At 33.2% G+C, this 18,801-nt stretch overlaps 1 protein-coding gene across 1 annotated transcript; it reads left to right on the plus strand.

Moving 5' to 3' along the window:
- Nucleotides 1–5,166: 5,166 nt before the first annotated feature.
- Nucleotides 5,167–18,303, plus strand: LOC139500886 (calmodulin-like). The gene is made up of 5 exons (XM_071289777.1): nucleotides 5,167–5,263; nucleotides 6,299–6,329; nucleotides 7,535–7,678; nucleotides 16,343–16,585; nucleotides 17,978–18,303. Exons 1-5 carry the CDS (start codon nucleotides 5,261–5,263, stop codon nucleotides 18,007–18,009), a joined length of 453 nt encoding a protein of 150 aa, XP_071145878.1. The 5' UTR covers nucleotides 5,167–5,260; the 3' UTR covers nucleotides 18,010–18,303.
- Nucleotides 18,304–18,801: the final 498 nt, after the last annotated feature.

Here is an 18,801-nt window from a genome sequence, read left to right on the forward strand (position 1 = left end):
TCAGAATAATATTTAGGAAAAAAGCATAAACTTCCCCTCCCTTCTACTTCCGTCAATGACAAATGACGATTGAACATATTAAACTATCAATTAACTTTTAATTTTGATCCCTGGTCGAATGAACTTATTGGTTTCTGTGGTTTATTTGATTGATAACAATTCGAAAGAACATTTTTTAAAGACAACTTATCAACATAAATTCATTCAGTCCTGCCATGTTTGAAAAACGTGGAAATATGTACGACAACATGCGCCGAGACGCTGATCGTTCAATATCATGGTATTTTTAAACGCAGTGTACATTGTGAATTCATTTCCTAAAAGCTGTTTTACTCTTTTACTATTTCTTTCTTTGATATGTTAATGGTATATGACATTTATTCAAGTGTGAACACTGCCATGCTTTAGTATTGTGTATGTATCATTACAGAAGTAAGCTTTAATGATGTGTATCCGTCATTACAGACCGAAGCATTCATGTTGTGTGTGTATCACTACAATGCTTTAGCATTATTGTTGTTTATGCATCATTACGGAGTAAAGCCTTATTGTTGTTTCTGCATCATTACCCTCATTATTAGCCATTACACAGAAAAACGTTAGTTGTGTTTATGCATCATTACAGAGCGATGCCTAATTGTTGTTTGTTCATCAATACAGACCAAAACCTTAGTGTAGCTCATTACAGAGCGAAATCTTAGTGTTGTTCATTACAGAGCGAAACCTAAGTGTTGTTCATTACAGAGCGAAACATAAGTGTTGTTCATTACAGAGCGAAATCTTAGTGTTGTTCATTACAGAGCGAAACATAAGTGTTGTTCATTACAGAGCGAAATCTTAGTGTTGTTCATTACAGAGCGAAACATAAGTGTTGTTCATTACAGAGCGAAATCTTAGTGTTGTTCATTGCAGAGCGACACCTAAGTGTTGTTCATTACAGAGCGAAACCTAAGTGTTGTTCATTACAGAGCGAAGACTTAGTGTTATTCATTACAGAGCGAAACCTTAGTGTTGTTCGTTACAGAGCGAAACCTTAGTGTTGTTCGTTACAGAGCGAAACCTTAGTGTTGTTCATTACAGAGCGGCGAAGCCTAAGGGTTGGTCATTACAGAGCGAAACCTTATTGTTGTGAATAACAAAGCAAAACCTTAGTGTTGTTCATTAAAGAGCAAAGTCTTTGTGTTGTTCATCACAGAGCGAATCCTTAGTGTTGTTCATTACAGAGCGAAATCTTAGTGTTGTTCATTACAGAGCGAAACCTTAGTGCTGTTCATTGCAGAGCGAAGCTTTAGTGTTGTTCATTACAGATCGAAGCCCTAGTATTGTTCATTACAGAGCAAAACATTCCTGTGTTTATGACGCTTTACAGAGTGACGCCTTAGTGTTGTTTGTTCATCAACACAGACCAAAGCCTTAGTGTTGTTCATTACAGAGTGAAGCCTTAGTGTTGTTCATTACAGAGCGACACCATAGTGTTGTATATGATTCATTACAGAGCGACAATTTTGTTTTGTTTATGCACAATAACAAAGCGAAACCTTTGTGTTGTTTATGCATCATTACAGAGCGACACCTTAGTGTTGTTTGTTCATCAATTCAGACTAAAGCCATAGTGTTGTTCATTACAGATCGAATCCGTAGTCTTGTATATGATTTATTACAGAGGAAAACCTTATTGTTGTTTATGTACCATAACAGAGCGACATCGTAGTGGTTTAAGCACCATAATAGAGCGACACCTTAATAGTCTTGTATATGCATAACTAAGCAGATACTCGAAGTAACATGACCTAAAAAGATCGTAACAAGGAAATAAAAATGTTATTATTAATTCGTTAAAAAATCCTCTTTTCTTTGTTTGAAGTTTTTAACTGGGTCAACTCACTGAATTTTGTATATTTAAAGTTTACATAAGTATTATCAATACTGAAGGTTTATATTGTTTGTTTATAAATTAACCAAACGGGTTATTTATTGCAAGTTATTTATTATAAATAAACAGTTGTATTAATATAAATATAAATTTTATGGAAGTCTTAATTTCTGTTTTATTAACATGTTTAACAATTTTCCTAAATTTTCTGAAAACTTTATATTAAGTCTTACATTTACTTCGGCTCACTATTAACAAATGATTAAGATTACTATACTACTTGTTTTTTTCACAAAGGAAAATTAGTGTATGTCGTGGCGGATCCAGAAATTTCCATAAGTGGAGGCCCACTGACTGGCTAAGAGGGGGCCCGCTTCCCGTCATGCGTCACTGATTCCCTATAAAACCAACCAAACAATTTTCCGAAAAGAGGGGGGGGCGGGACCCCTGCCCCCAAATAATAAAATATCGACACTGAAGTTGAAAGTCAATCCGGTTTTCTTACATGACTTTGATAACGATTTAGGATCAAGTATTTTCTTCCAAACAAATAGTGTTTAGTCATAATAGCATTACCATCTCCTATGCTGTTAATCCATATACCATCATACAACTATAACACATTAATCAAATGTTTATTCGGGTTACTTACATGTCATGTGATAACGAGAACAGATCAAGTTTCAGTTTAGATTGATTTCCTGGCTTTATTAAAATGGTCTCAGTATTATAGTTTTTATTTGAATTCGTTAAGTATTAGCGTGACTGCAGTTATATGGAACGCCATAGCTACCTTATGACAAATGCAATCGAATCACTAAAGGTAATTGTCTATAATTTAACGACATTTGACTATACTACTCTGTCGACTTGCTTTTATTTAAAAATGTTACGTCAGCAGCTGCACCAAGAAAATAAGGTCATGTATTGAGACAAAAAAAAGGTACTTTTTTGTGACTCACATAATGTGACTTAGGAAAATCATATCCTTCCGTAACAAATATGTCACTCTTTGTAAATGTCTCCGTATGTTTCGTATTAATTTACAAGTTTTCTACTGTAATAGTAACAGTTATAATCGTTTTTCCTACAACTGTTATTAAGGGAATTATTTTGTTTGGCAATTTCTTATGTAAAACACTACTGTTAATGTTTGTTGTATTGTGTCGTTGCTGTATTCTACCTTTTTAAATAAATTAAACACTTTCTGTTGAATCGTTATATTGGGGAGCAATCTTCAATATATTTTTTTATTTGAATAGTAAAAAAAAAATGTATTCCCAAATTTATGTAAAATTGAGAAAGGTAATATGGCATGTGTCAAAGCGACAACAACCCGACCATAGAGCAGACAACAGCCGAAGGCCACCAATGACTCTTCAATGTAGCGAGAATTCCCGCACCCGTAGGTGTCTTTCAGCTGGCCCCTAAAAATATGTATACTAATACAGTGATAATGGACGTCATACTAAACTCAGAATTATACACAAGAAACTAAAATTAAAAATCATATAAGACGAACAAAGGCCAGAGGCTCCTGACTTTGGACAGGCGCAAAATTGCGGCGGGGTTAAACATGTTTATGAGATCTCAACCCTCCATAGCCAGAAATTAATAGTGGTTTTGCTAATTAATATTCATAATATGTAAATGAGAATTGTACCACGTGATAGTAGTTTGAACTGGACTGGCTTGATATTATTAAAATCATTAAAATCTTTAAAACACGGATATTATAAGTTGCCCGTCACAGAGTCCTTATTTACAATCACTTTGATATTTCCGTAAAGTTGTCAGGCGGTCAAAATCAAAACAATGAACGCGAATTTAGTGAATTGTTCGTGCTTTCGTGAGTTTATTCTTCTTGAAATCGTGACATTTTAACTTTACGTGGGCACCTAGAGTTCAACGACTACACATACAAGGTTTGGACTTGCTTATTCTTTGAAAGTTCAAGTTTCAAATTTCACCCCGGCAACCTGTTTTTGTAATGACCTTAGTAGCCAATTTTCAACACAAAGTTTGCAAATTTGACGTTTCAGCCATTTTAGCCTGTATTTTACACTGCAATGTTAAAGGCCTCTCACTTCGATTTTTAAAATAGCTCAGGAACCTGTATTTTTGCAACAACAGTCATTATGTTTCGATTAAATGGTGTATATTGTTGTGTATATTCATTTTCTGCCCCGGCAACCTGTCTATCACTTAAATTAAAATTAAAACAGACATTTTTTCATTTTAATGTAATTTCCGTGACCCGTATCCGATTTCTTTAGTATAATATTCAAATAAGCAAAGTGGCGTTGATTTCTGGATATGCCCCCTATACCTCTAGCCAATGTCGAAAAGTAAACGCATAACAATACGCACATTAAAATTCAGTTCAAGATAAGTCCATCAAGAGATGTGTATGTACATCGTGACTTACAATGTACTTGTGCAACTCGATAAGTACCAAATGTAGAGCAGGAACTGCTTACCCTTCCAGAACATAAACTGAGATCAACTCCAATTTTTTAATGGAGTTCACATTATGTCTTTAGTTTTTCTATGTTATATTTTATAGACTTTTTTAACCGTTTTTGTCATGGCGTTCTTTGTGGGGGTACGGAGGGGTCCTGATCCCGAAATCCCGGGCTCATAAACATGAAATCCCGAGGTCCCGAAAAAATTTAATTCCCTCCATCCCAAAATTCAAAGAAAAAATTCCCGGATCCCACTGAAAAGGATGAATCCCGACATCCCAAAATTCAAAGAAAGAATTCCCGGATCCCACTGAAAAGGATGAATCCCTAAATCCAGAGCTTAAAAACACCAGAGGCGATCCCGACGTCCCGAAAAGGTCCTACCTCCCTTCTTTTTTGTTTGTCGACTTATGAGTTTGAACATTTCTTTGGTATCTTCAGTTTCTTGTAAAAATAAAAAATAAAAGATCTATATTTTAGACTGTAACTAGTGTAAGTAGTGATGCATTTTAGCGGGATCATACAGGAGGGTCTGGAGGGGGGGGGGGGTTGGTCTGTTATTCTGTAAACATTTAATTTTCACCCCTTTTTTCTCTAATCTTCAACAAATTAACCCCTTTTTCCTCTAATCTTCAAATTTTTTTTGCCCGTTATTCTCTTTTCTTCATTTTTTAAGGGCATTATTCTTTAATCATTTAACCCCATGCAAACCCTCATACAGTGACAGTAACACTCACATAAAGTTTCATCTATTCTTATATATATAAAACAGTGCAGACAATCTTCTTGCGATGCAATGTACGTCATTGTAACGTGAACTTATTGTTAGTGACGTCAGTAATAGTTGTTTGATGACGTCAAAATTATAAACTCTTAGCTGCTTCAACGTATCCTACTAATAGATTATTTGAGATAATCAATAATGGTGAGTTTTGAATTTAGAATATTTTAAATGTCTTGAAAATCAGAATATGCCAAATTTTAAAATACTTTGCATACGCGCTAACAATATTTTTGCACCAACTTATGTGCTTGTTGTGGATTTGACGGTATATATATATAGTGGATAGTGCGTAAATATAAATGCATGAACGTTCTTTTAAACCGGGTTTTACAGTGCGTATCGCTGTGTAATTGTTTTTTCTACATTGGCTAGAGGTATAGTGGGAGGTTAGTCATCTCACAAAACATGTTTAACTCCTTAATTTGGTAGACTTGTATGATTTTTAATTTTAGTTCATTTAGATGTTATGGAGTTTAGAATGACGTCCATTTTCACTGAACAAGTATACACATTTTTTTAGAGGCCAGCTGAAGCACGCCTCCGGGTGGCCTTCGCCTGTGTTAATGTTCTTTTGGTCGGGCTGTTGTCTCTTGTTAACTATTTCCATTCTCTATTTTACTGTAAATTCAAAAAACAATTGCGCGTATTTATCATTGTGTGTGATTATTTTTGAAGTTCTAATGGTAAACATACGTCGGGTTGTTTTCGATTTTAGGAAAAGTCATTTGTATCAGATATCAGAATGCAAGTTCTTATCATTATACTCCAGTCGTTCTTTACCCATTAACAAAAACCTCGCTTTAATTTATGAAGTTATGAGTAATTTATAAAGGGTGTGTACGTACAACTACAATTTTATTTCTTGTATCATACAAATTATAATTAGTCGCCTGTATTGAATTTCAAGACATGCAGCCTTTATAACTATGAAAATTACTTTTTAAATCTTGTACGTTCGAAGAGCTAGTATCCTAAATACCCTTTGGCCGCTTTTGATAGGAACGCTGCCGGATTATCACTCTCAAAATTTAAAAACATGGGGTGGCTGAATATTTGAATTTTATCGTAGCATTATTTTACAAGTTATTAATTAGATGGGAGCAAAATAATTATTTATCTACATCTGTGTTGGTAGTATTATAAATGTCTCTTATTTGTTTAATAAATATTTTATAGGTTGACAAATTAACCAAAGAGCAAATTCTAGGTAAGTTACCAAAACACAACTTGTTTCTGAACAAATAATGGTGATTTAAATGTAATAGGTGACACGATATCCACATTTCCTTGATATTACTGACAATTATCAGCTAAATAAACCCCTCTTTATCTAGAAAAACGCTTCTATACCAAGATCGCTTCTTCCATGGATTAAATTATAGCTTTGATTTTCAGACTCGTGTTGGTCTTTTTTCTATTTGGTTTTAGTTTCATTGTTATTTTACTAGAAGATGCCCGCGAAATATTGGTACAATATGCCAAATGTTAAAATACAAAGAGTTTTAAATACCATGGGCAGTACGTGGACTGATCATGCGCGAAAGCGTATATGACACGGATCAATAACTCTTCGAATTTGAATATTTGCGAATTTGGATATTGTTCCTCTAAAGGATTAGGTCCAGTAAGACCCTTTTTTGGCCCCAAAATACACCAGTTTTACGAAATCGTTAAAATGTAAACTTTTAGTTATTTATTAGACAGTAGAATGCTTCTGCTACATACATATGGACTGTTTTTGACAATACAATGCACATATATCGGGTACTAGCACTATATAGTCATGCTAAATTACTGAAATCTTCACAATTTTAGCATTTTAGTTTAGACTGTTTTCGTGTAAAACGAAAGTGGCCGCATTCGTGTTCATCCTTAATATTGAAATGTAAGTTGTATTTTATGATAATACATAACATATATAAAGGTTGATAATGAACACGGATGCGGCCACTTTCATTTTTGACAAAAAACATCTGAAAAGTGACATTTTTCGTCATATTTGGTAGATTTTTCTTATTTGAGCTTGAATCGGGTCGTTTTTAATTATTAAATCAGTTAAAATCGTTCACATTAACTAATTGATTCAAATGAAATAGACACTTAAATAAGTGTTTAAAAAGTGGTCAAAATCTTTCGTCAGCTGAACCTGAAATTTGAGGCCAAAATCGGTCCTTACCGGACCTGCTCCTTTTGCATTGTCTGTGGGAAAAAGTTAGTTTCAAAGAAGGAAGTACAAAACACAAACTTGTACATTTATACGTCATATCACAAATATTTTCGACTCAGTATGGTTTCAGAGGAGTGACGGCTCAATGAAATCGATCTCTTCCTGTAGAAGTATAGATATGTTAAAATCATTTATTTTCAGTAGGTTATGAACTCTTAGAGTTTCCCTTACTTTTGTATTTTCAGAATGTAGGGCAGCTTTCCGTCTGTTTGATAAAGATGGCGACGGTACTATTACAACACATGAGATAGGTGTTGTCATGAGATCATTAGGAAAACACCCAACAGATGAAGACCTGAAAAAAATTGTAGATGAGATTGATATAGATGGTAATACCTATAAAACATAGGGCCCCTAAAATAGATAAATTTATAAGAACATGTACATGTGGTATGCGTGCCAATGAGACAACTCTCCATCCAAGTCACAATTTGTAAAAGTAAACCATTATAGGTCAAAGTCCGGCCTTCAACAATGATGGCACTCGCCATCCCCCTTTTTTTATCTTGTCTAGATCTGTTTTTCATATAACTTCATTATCATTTTGGCTTATTTTACTTTATTTAGAGTACATGCATACTGTCCTGGCGGATAAATTATTGTTATTGCTTTATTTGCCCTCTTTTGGGGCGGCATTTAAACTGTCTTCTGGGGTGGGGGGGGGGGGGGGGGGGGGAGGGGAAGCGATACAATTATTTTGCTTAAACAACTGACCCTTAAAGTGTCGGGTGTGCATTTCAATTCAATATAATATATGTGCACTGAATATGTCGAAAAATATAAACTTTATTTGTACTTACTCGCTCTGAAACTAGAGAAAAGCTCTGCCTCGCGTTTCGTCCCGTTTCTAAACATGATTATTTTCCTCCAATGTACTTGTATTGTATATGTACTATATATACCATGGTTTTTACGAGTTAACATATTTAAACAAACGAATCCGAAGGATGAGTTTGTTGAAATATGTTAATGAGTAAGACACATGGGCCCAGTTTCACGAAGCTGTCTTAGGACTAAGATATGTCTTATGATGGTCTTACGACATATCTTAGTCATAAGTGGGTTTCACAAAGCGGTCCTAAATTAGGACATATCTTAAAGTTGGTCATAAAGTTAGGACAACGCGAGAGGTGTCTTATGATGGTCTTAGGATAGTTATACGTTTATTTATATAAATTACACTCATTTTTTATATTCATTTTGAAAAAAAATATCTTATTATTATCTAATTATCTATTCTCCTGTTCCTGCTTAAAACATATATACATTGACGGATTATCAGGATTTGTCAACAATGAAAATTCGATGTATTGATATAAAAATTGCACGATTTTATCTCTTAACCCTTTATAACCAATAAAGTCGAAATTGAATTCAACTCACTTGTACCAAAACAATGTCATAATTTTATATTCTTTTTTCTTAATTTTGCATTGAAAATTTCATATTTATATTGATGTATTGTTTAAAGATAATTTATATATAAACAAGTGTGGACACAGATGAGTGTGGATAGTATGTATGGATGTTTGACAGTGTCTTAGGACAAAATGAGTTCTATGTTTTTTCTATATGGTGTTATTAACTATGTTGCACGATGACAACCAATCTGAGCATTATGAGTGTTATTTATTAAATTTTTTATGCCCCCACCTACAATAGTAGATAGGCATTATGTTTTCTGGTCTGTGGGTCCGTTCGTTCGTTTGTCCCGCTTTAGGTTAAAGTTTTTGGTCAAGGTAGTTTTTGATGAAGCTGAAGTCCAATCAACTCGAAACTTAGTACACATGTTCATTATGATATGATCTTTCTAATTTTAAAGCCAAATTAGACTTTTGACCCCAATTTCACGGTCCATTGAACATAGAAAATGGAAGTGGGAGTTTCAGGTTAAAGTTTTTGGTCAAAGTAGTTTTTGATGAAGCTGAATTCCAATCAACTTGAAACTTACTACACTTGTTGCATATGATATGATCTTTCTAATTTCAAAACTCATAACTGCTCCAAAAGTAATCTGATAGAATTTCAAGCATTTTAAGCCAATATTATCAACATCTACTAATGAGTCTTAATATGTCTACATATCTAAAAAGTCATAATATTCAAAAGGTAATGCAAAATTATTCCTTTTCATTTTTTTTGTTATATGGATACACATTTGAGTGATACATGTACCAATACAATATTTGTTGTGGTATGAAAGTGCAGTAATTAGCATTTACTGTAACTATGTTAATTCACACAAATTGAAAAATAAACAAATGAATGGACCAGATGCTCCGCAGAGCCCAGCTTTATACGACTGCAGAGGTCGAAGCCTGAACAGTTGGGGCTAGTATTGACACAACATTCAAGCTGGAAACAGCTCTGAGTTTGAATTGTGATTAAATAGATGACACAGCTTAGGTTTCTGACACAGAATGAATGTGGTCTAATGAACTTAAATATTTGTTTTGCTTTTGTGTTAGGAGCAATTCACTATACTGCTGAATATTAATCCTTTCAAACAAAAATATCTAAAGAAATTTTCTTTTTAATTTCTGAAATGAGAAACATTTAGAGGAGACAAACTTCAGTTAAGAGATCAGAAACTAAAAAAATGTATAATTTTTCCATTTGTAAAAGGGCATACCCTAGAAAGTGCTTGCAATCACTGAATGGTTATTAATGACTGCTTTAATTTATCAGTTGGTAATAAAGTGAATATTGCATTGTATATTGTATAATTGATTTAAGTTGACTGAACAAAGAAAGATAACTCCAATTTTCAAAGAAGATTTCATAAAGCATTGGTATTAGGTAATTCAAGAACCATTCTGGACAAACTCCAATTAAGGGTCTTGAATTTACAAAAATGTTTGTTTTTGGTCCGTAATTATTAGACTGTTTGTCCCATAACCCACACAATATATCCGAACCTTCTACTTATGGTATTAAACATTGTGGTACAATTTCAGAACAATTGAAATACTTATACACAACTTTTTAAACCGACACTAGATTAAAGCTTGTCTTGGGCACTTTTGTACCCCTTATTCCTAAACCTTAGGGACCATAACCCCCAAAATCAATCCCAAGCTTCCTTTTGTGGTTATAAACGTTGTGTTATAATTTTGTTGATTTCTGTTGACTTATAATAAAGTTATTATCCAGAAACCATCTTTCGGACAGGATACCAATTTACGACCCCAAATTTTTTGTGGTTGTATAAAAATGTTGAACATGTGCAATGAAGTATAGTTTTAGAAATCGATTAGGGAGCTACCATTTGATTTTTATGGGGGGGGGGGGGCTAGGATGAAAAATTTTGTCCTGCCTTTTTTTTTAGTTGTAATCTCTGTCCTGCCTTTTTATTTTTCAGTCTATTCGGTCCTGCCTCTTTTTTTCTTCGCTTATCCTGACTTTTTTACAACAATTGTCATCCTGCCTTTTTTTTTTTTGCCAAGTTACTTATCCTGCCTTTTTTTTTTACTCAAAATCCTGTCCTGCCTTTTTTTTCAAATTTCATCCTAGCTCCCCCCATAAAAATCAAATGGAAGCTCCCTTAGACTGGATAGGCCTTATATTTTTTTTCCCTCCTAATTGAAGGACCGTTTACACTCAGGGCCGAGTCATCAGCAGGCAATACAGATGTATTAAAACAACCTAGCATCATATTGCTAGTAGTGGGAGTAGCATTGTCCGGTAAATTTGTTCCCACTTTTTTTTATAAAATGTATGGTTCAAATCAAAATAGAATGCTTTTATCTCCTGAATACTTACATTGTACATAGAGATGATACTACTTTGACAAATCCTTGTCCATTAGAGTTGTCTGTCAAATCTTAATTTCACAAAGAATGAATTGCATAACAATGAACTGAGCTCAAAGCAAAGTACTTTAATAATACACTTAGACAAAGAGCTAAATCCAGTGATATACTTTGTACTACAGGTCCTTCATGACCATCCATCCACCCAAACCATATCTCAATAACATTCCATACTACATGATTGGATTCAGAAGTCCTGAAAAAGACATGACTTTTTTTATCTTGTTTTAAGTATATATGCACAGGTTAAACCTTTATTGTGGATATAATCATTCAGTATCTAGCAACTATCAATTTGCTTCATGCACATATTGATATAGGTTGATTGCTCCTCTGTTGGAAATTAGAACACACCTCCATCTAATTTTAGTCAACTGACGAAGAAAAATTCAAAACTATATAAAATGTTATCTAAGACTTGTCAGTGTCTATTTCCTTTGCCACTGAATAAGATTCCATATTTACAACCAATGAAAATCAAATATCCCTCTAATAGACTTAGCATTGAAATCGTTTTCTAAAATGGTAGTTATGTGGAACCTAGAACTAAAAAAATTGAAACAATATATCTTAAATATTTCAAATGCACATGTACATTTAATAATTCTCCAAAATTCACTTTATTTTTCCTTTTTTTGGTTTTCTGTTGGAGACTGTATATTGACCTCTATGTAGCCTTTTCAACTTATAAAAGGGGGGATACATTTCCATAGAATTAAACTTTTCTGAAAGAATTGATTCCATTTATTTTCAATAAACAATAAATATTGAAGTCTATAACAGGCATCTAGGAACAGGCTCAACATTATTTCTAAACATGTATTAATATATACCAAAATGTGGACAAACCTACATTAAATATTCTACTTCAACGACTTTAATTAGTGGAGTAGATCAAATTAAAAAGTCACAATGGTTAAAAACTCCAATGGCAGTCTTTCCTGCTAAAATCTTGATGTGTAGAATGTGATATACCATTTTTGGGTCTATATACTGTCCTTTAAATTTAGGTCATTTTGACACGGCAAAATATGAAAAAAAATGTAAACTATGGTCTGGAAAGCACACAGTTTGTGATATTTTAAGGTATCTTTACTAAGAAAACCTGCAAATCTCAGTGGCAGATCCAGAACTTTTCAAAAAGGTGTGGGGGCTCTGATGGACCAGAGGGTTGCCCACTCCCATCAAGCTTCAATGATTTCTTACATATATGTCATAAGCTAAATTTCCCCCACCCCCTTGGTCTGTCTATGCATCTGTTTATCGTTCTGCGAAATAGTACTAATACTAATTTTTCCCCTCCCTTACCTGGCCCTAGACAGTTGCTTACCTTTGTAAACATTTTATAATTATAGTCAGGTATATATTGATTGAGAGTAACTTACATAGTAGTTAATGGGACTCTTTTTCACACGGTTCTGTGAAATATAATACGGCAAATATATACCCGTACATACTATCCGCATAACACAGAAATCTGATAGATTTTCACTCCTCTGGGAAAAATCAACCTGTGAAATGAAATACCATGCCTGGAAAAAAATTACCGGGACAAATTATCCTCAGGATAAAATATCACAGAGGACGAAATAAACCGTTACATTACATGAGAAGCCGGTTTGGTTACAAATAATTATGTCACGTGAAGGCGCACTGACGTCACAATTTGCATTAATTTTGCAATACACTACAGTTCACTCATACAGAACCCATTATCATGCAAACATGCAACGTGAATGTGATTGGTTATCAAATAATACAGAATTTATGCACGTACAGTTAATATAGAAGAAATTAGTTCATCAAATGTGAGTTCGTGATCTTGTGGTTAAGACCGATGGCTACAGTGCTGAAAGTCCTGAGTTAGATTCTCACTTGGGGTGCTAAAAATATCAGTACATCAGAAGGGTAATTTTCACCCTCTCACACACATCTTTGTTAATGTTCCGGGATTGTTGAAAACTTGCATATTCATCAATATTTGATTTTGTGGTTTTAACAATCCAGACAGACAAATAGCAATAAGGTGTTTAGGAAAACATGACCTAAAACCTCCTTCATATATGACAAAAATACATGGGAACTCATATTGAATGGTCAAATGTGTTCAATATGAAAATTGAAATTAAGATGGTAAAATCAAATATTAGCCGTTACTGTAAATGGACTTAAAGTATGACTTTTCAGCAAATTTAAAGGGAAATGACACGGAAGGGGCCAAATAGTGTTCAAGGGGAGCAAATGCTATTTAAATTAGTATGCAGGTTTTAAATATAGAGGGAAGTTGAGTCATCTTTTTGGGTGAAGTTAAATGCTGACTAGTGTGAAACGTGAAAGTCAAATTATTGTGTCATGAAAACGGGAAATGAGGTCTGTCGTGAAAACGGGAAATGGGGTTCTGCAGGACCCCGGAAATGACAAAAAAATGAAAATTGCTCATGTACATAGTGTAAGCGGGATATGGGAATCTGACAAAACAGTAAGTGGGATCTGGGATCAGAACACCCCCCCCCCCCCCCCCCCCCCAATGAGACCCCCTTATGTAGATTTACCTTCTAATTCTATATAAAAAAAAACACAACTAAGAACTACGTTTAATTCACTTTGACTACTGATATGCAAACCTAGAAATATTTCATAAAATAGTGATTGAAAGATTCATAACACTTTGAAAGGATAATTCAGACACGTGTTACGCGGGGAGCATGACAAATAATAATGTCACGTGATCGCGCACTGACCTCAAGTTGCATCGCCCTTACAATTCACTAATACATGACCATTTTCATACAAACATGCAACGTGAATGTGATTGGTTATCATATAATACAGAAATAATGCATGCACAGTTTAAGAAGAAATTAGTTCAATAAATCGATGCGATTTTCACTTTTGACACGAATAGGTCGGGTTGACATTACTGTCATCGGAGATAATATTGAGATAAATGGGATAAAACGGACCGTCAAAAAGGTCTAGAGGAGCACATCAGTAGAACCTTAACATTAATAAGTAATACTTACCAAAATTTCTCTAATTAAAGAACTATATAACTGAAATTTCACAAAGATAACGGTAAACATTTTGTTGATGGTGATGATGCTATTATCGATCCGTTGAATTCAGGGTCAACGGAATTTTTTGCGTTGCGTTTAAATCATTGAGGCCATCTATTTTTATTGCGGGTTCCACATATATAAATCGGAATTAAAGAAAAAATGGAATGTTGTTAGCAGAATCAAAACAGAAATGATGAACATTGCAACATTTTCAGCAAAATATAAATAGGATGGAGGATCTGTGTATTCACATTATTTGTAAAACTCTCCTTATTCATGTGAAGCGTGTGCTTTACATCGAGGCTTGCTATGCTTATCATTGACGCCACAGTACTTCAACCAATCAGACAATGTTTATTTTGGGCATTTGACTTTTTTTAACTCAGATTTTGGAATATTTTAATCGAAATTATAGAAAAATGGAATGTTGTTAGTACATATAAAATAGAAAATGATGAATACTTTTAGCTAAAGATAATTTGGATGGGGGTTCTGTGTATTCACATTATTTGCACAACTCTCCTTACTGATGCCATATTTTGGAATTTCCGTGACCTAAATGGTTCGCGAAAATTAATATTTTTATATATAGTATAGTAATTACTTTTATTTTTTTATATTTTATTTTGCAAATTATGTCATTATATTAATCAATACGTTTAGAATAATTTATGATAAGACATACTACATTAACATGATTTTTTTTCCGTAGATCATATTTTTATTTGAAAATTTAAAGAACTTGCGACAGGTTTAGGATGTCTTAGCTAAGATGATCCTAAGACAGCTTCGAGACGAGGTCTGAGATATGTCCTAGGATAGTCATAAGAGGATCATAAGACATGTCCTAAGATATGTCTTATGACATGTCTTAGGATAGCTTCGTGAAACCGGCCCATGGTATATAAAATTTGTAATATAAATAAAATGATTGACAGCTTCAAGACCTTCAACTGATATTGGAAATTGATCACGTTACAGTTTTATCCAATGAAATGGAAGCGCGCGCAATTAAGTCACTTTTGCGCTTCGTGTATGATCGTCTGTGTATTTCATGTAATAGAACCCCTGAATTTGCAGAAAGTAAAGAAAATGTCGGATTTTCCCGATTTTTTTTAGTTTTGCGCCCCGTGTATGATTGTAGGCGCAGGTAATTTCATAATGTCATCAGACTGAGGTAAACAAAAATGTCGGATTCCAGCGACAAGGATTAAATAATTATTCTAATGACGGTAAGAATTGTTTTTTTTTTGTTTTCAATGTATCACACAAATTAATCATATTTTACAGAATTTTCATCTGATTGAAAAATGCTTTTCTTCCCTTATTTTGTTAGATTGTTTATTAATACACAATTTTAATGATAAAAAAATATTTTAACAGTGGCGGATCCAGGGGCGTAGATAGTGTACGTCCCCCAATCATGTTTTTCACAGATATTTGTAGCCAATATTTATTCCTTTTTGTATAGGTATCTCCCCTTTAAATCGAAATTTAATTGAATTTTCGCAAAGGAAATGATAGTTTTACATTTTATTTTTTTCAAAACTGAAAGAAGAAACATTTGTAATTGTTTCCAAAATTAAGGGAATTCGTAACAATCCTATATAGTTTGAAAAGGGTTTCTTGAAATGTGGTACACATAATTTATTGCTTTTTCTTATAAAATGAAAACAAATGAAGATCTTGACCTTTTAGTACGTTTTACAGTTTCCTAAATATTTTAGAAGCGGATACATTTAAAAAAAAAAGGTGGAGCTTCAGCCATGGAATAACATGAAAATGAATATGTTATACCATGGCTGAAGCTCCGCCTTTTTCCTTTGGATTCTAGTCGAGTTGCATATTTAATAAGCAAAGTATGGTACAACATAAATTTGCATATGATATACCATGGTTTTCCCTCACCACACTTTTTAAGCAAATTATTTCATAAAAACATCAAAGGAAAAAATCCAATTTATGTTACAAATTTATATTTCTCCTGTAAAATCTATGTGTCAAACTATTCAGATAACTGGTTTCAGGCGTAGCTTATAATTTCAATTTAAGAAATGCACTTGGCGAACAGTTAAATAACTTAAGGTCTCATTATATTAAAAAAAAAACACATATTTTTAAGGGGATGGAACAGTGACATTTGAAGAATTTTTGGCCATAATGACAAAACAGTTATGCTCAAAAGAAACCGCTGCGGACATTCGAGAGGCCTTTAGAGTTTTCGATAAAGACGGAAAAGGTTATCTCACAGTATCAGAGTTTCAGCACATCATGGGAAATCTTGGAGAGAAAATGACATGGGAAGAAACGGAGGAGATGATAGTAGAGGTCGACACGGATGGTGATGGAAAAATTTCTTGTGACGGTACACATGTTTACTTGTGCAAGGCCAACAAAAAATATGTGTGTTTCCTATTTTCCTATTTACCCTATTTTTAAGCTTAGAAACAGCCACCCTTATTTTTTTTTTTTTTTTGGGGGGGGGGACATTTTTCAATAAGCACTGTTAAAGTCAGACTTTGTCTCCGGACCGATAGACTTAATGTAAAATAAAGTTACATAAAACAAAATCTGTACCTATATACATGTAGCTACATTGTACCTACCCAATTTTTTTCAAAGAGTTAATAGAAAAAACACATATATTATTTTATTTCGCCTAATTAAAAGTTGAAGTCTGAACTTTGCTACTGTTCTGATGTACAATCATATAGAAATGATTAATGAAATAATGCCCAAAATAATAACTTTATAAAGAATCAATTCCATTCAAAGTTTGAGAAAGATGGATTTACGACCCGGTGTAGGAGTAAAAATAGGCCGTTATGAAATTATGTCCATCGGACACCTTTTCACAGTGAATTGTGTCTACAACATGGTATTATGAAATATCATCCGGACAATAATATATTTCCCTATGAAATCGTGTCCACAGAAGTGGAAAAAGGTGCCCTTCAAAGAAAGGACAATGTTTCATACGGAAAAAAGTGTCCATCATATAAAGGAATAAATATAAATGGTTAATAACCCTAGTATCGCAATAAAGCAAAATTTTACAAACAATTCAATTAAACAATACCAATACAATGTCTTGACCTTCTTTGCACGGTGACTCTTTAATAATTAATCTTTTCAACGCCTTAATTAAAGATTGAAAAATTGTAAAAATTTCAAGCAATCAATTTAAAGAGTAGGGAAATTGAACTATGTAATTAAAAACATTAAGTCGACAAATAACAAAAAAAAAAAACAAAAAAAACTTAAAACAAAACAAAAAAGACAAACAGTTTACAAACATAACAGAGAAAATTAAAAATTGAGCAACACGAAACCACACCATCGTAACCTAGGTTACTTGAATATGGTGACACAATTCTTAAAAAAGAGGATGATTTAAAAAAAAAAAAGTGTTAAGCAGACGCCAAATATGATTTATTCTAGCAAAATGTGTATACTGTGTAAGGTTTGTTCCTCTTTTTGGTAATAATGTACATATATAGTCGATGTAGGAACATTCGAAATGTTCATGGTTGTAGTATAAAAGAGAAACCTCAAACATTTAAAAATCGATTATAATTATGCGATTTGTTTTAAATTCACGATCTTGCAGATGCTGGTGTGTCATATTCATCTTTAATCTTATGGTTTGATATTTCTATGGAATACATTTGTAGCAATATTTATTAAAATAATACATGTATTAAGTTATTTAAGCAATTTCTTTTTTAAATTAATTGAATTATTCGTATCTTTACAGATTTCATAAAAATAGTTACTACGACAGAGTAAAGCCGTTTTTGTATTGATTGGCAATGCAAAACCATTAGCTTGCGAATGACTCAACAATATTTCTTAATTATGAAGTGATGTTCAACGAAACGAAACAGAAATGTGAACAACGCAAATGTTGAACAACAAATACACTATTCTTGTTTTGAATATTTTTGGCGGGAAAATTAGCAAACACCGACAAAAGTGAGAGGGAGATAGATACAAAAATACTCTTTGTTTTCAGTTCGGTCATTGAATAAAAAAAATACATTGTTGATATTATGTACTGATAATTAAATAATCTATATGTCACTATGTGCTGTTATTAAGGTTCATCATAACAAATGGACAAATATGGCCGTATTTTCACCTCAAAAACCACTCTGTGTACAGACTTACCTGTGCTGTTTTAATGCCTAGCGTCCACTAGATATATAAAAGTTAAATGCATTTGGTGTTTAAGAAAGATAAAATCTTTCTTGGTTTTTGATGGGCATTTTTTTTCCTTTCTGCAGAAGGTGCAAAAATAAACAAACATTAAATGTTAGTAGTATACATGTATACATTTAAGCATTGAACAAAGTCATGCTTTTCTCAGACAGTTTGTAACGTCTTTTTGTAAACCGTTGGATGTATACTGATTGGTTACATGGTAAGTTTAATATCATCATAACTGAACTAGCGTACAATTTGATAAGAGTACGGAACGGTACTACGAATCTTTTGTCTTTGTAAGTTAGTGTTTTTATAATTCGTGTCAAACCATTTCTAAAGGATTTTGATATATAATTGTTCATATGTTATTCTGTT

Source organism: Mytilus edulis, chromosome 13 (genome assembly GCF_963676685.1).
Source record: "Mytilus edulis chromosome 13, xbMytEdul2.2, whole genome shotgun sequence".
NCBI lineage: Eukaryota > Metazoa > Mollusca > Bivalvia > Mytilida > Mytilidae > Mytilus > Mytilus edulis.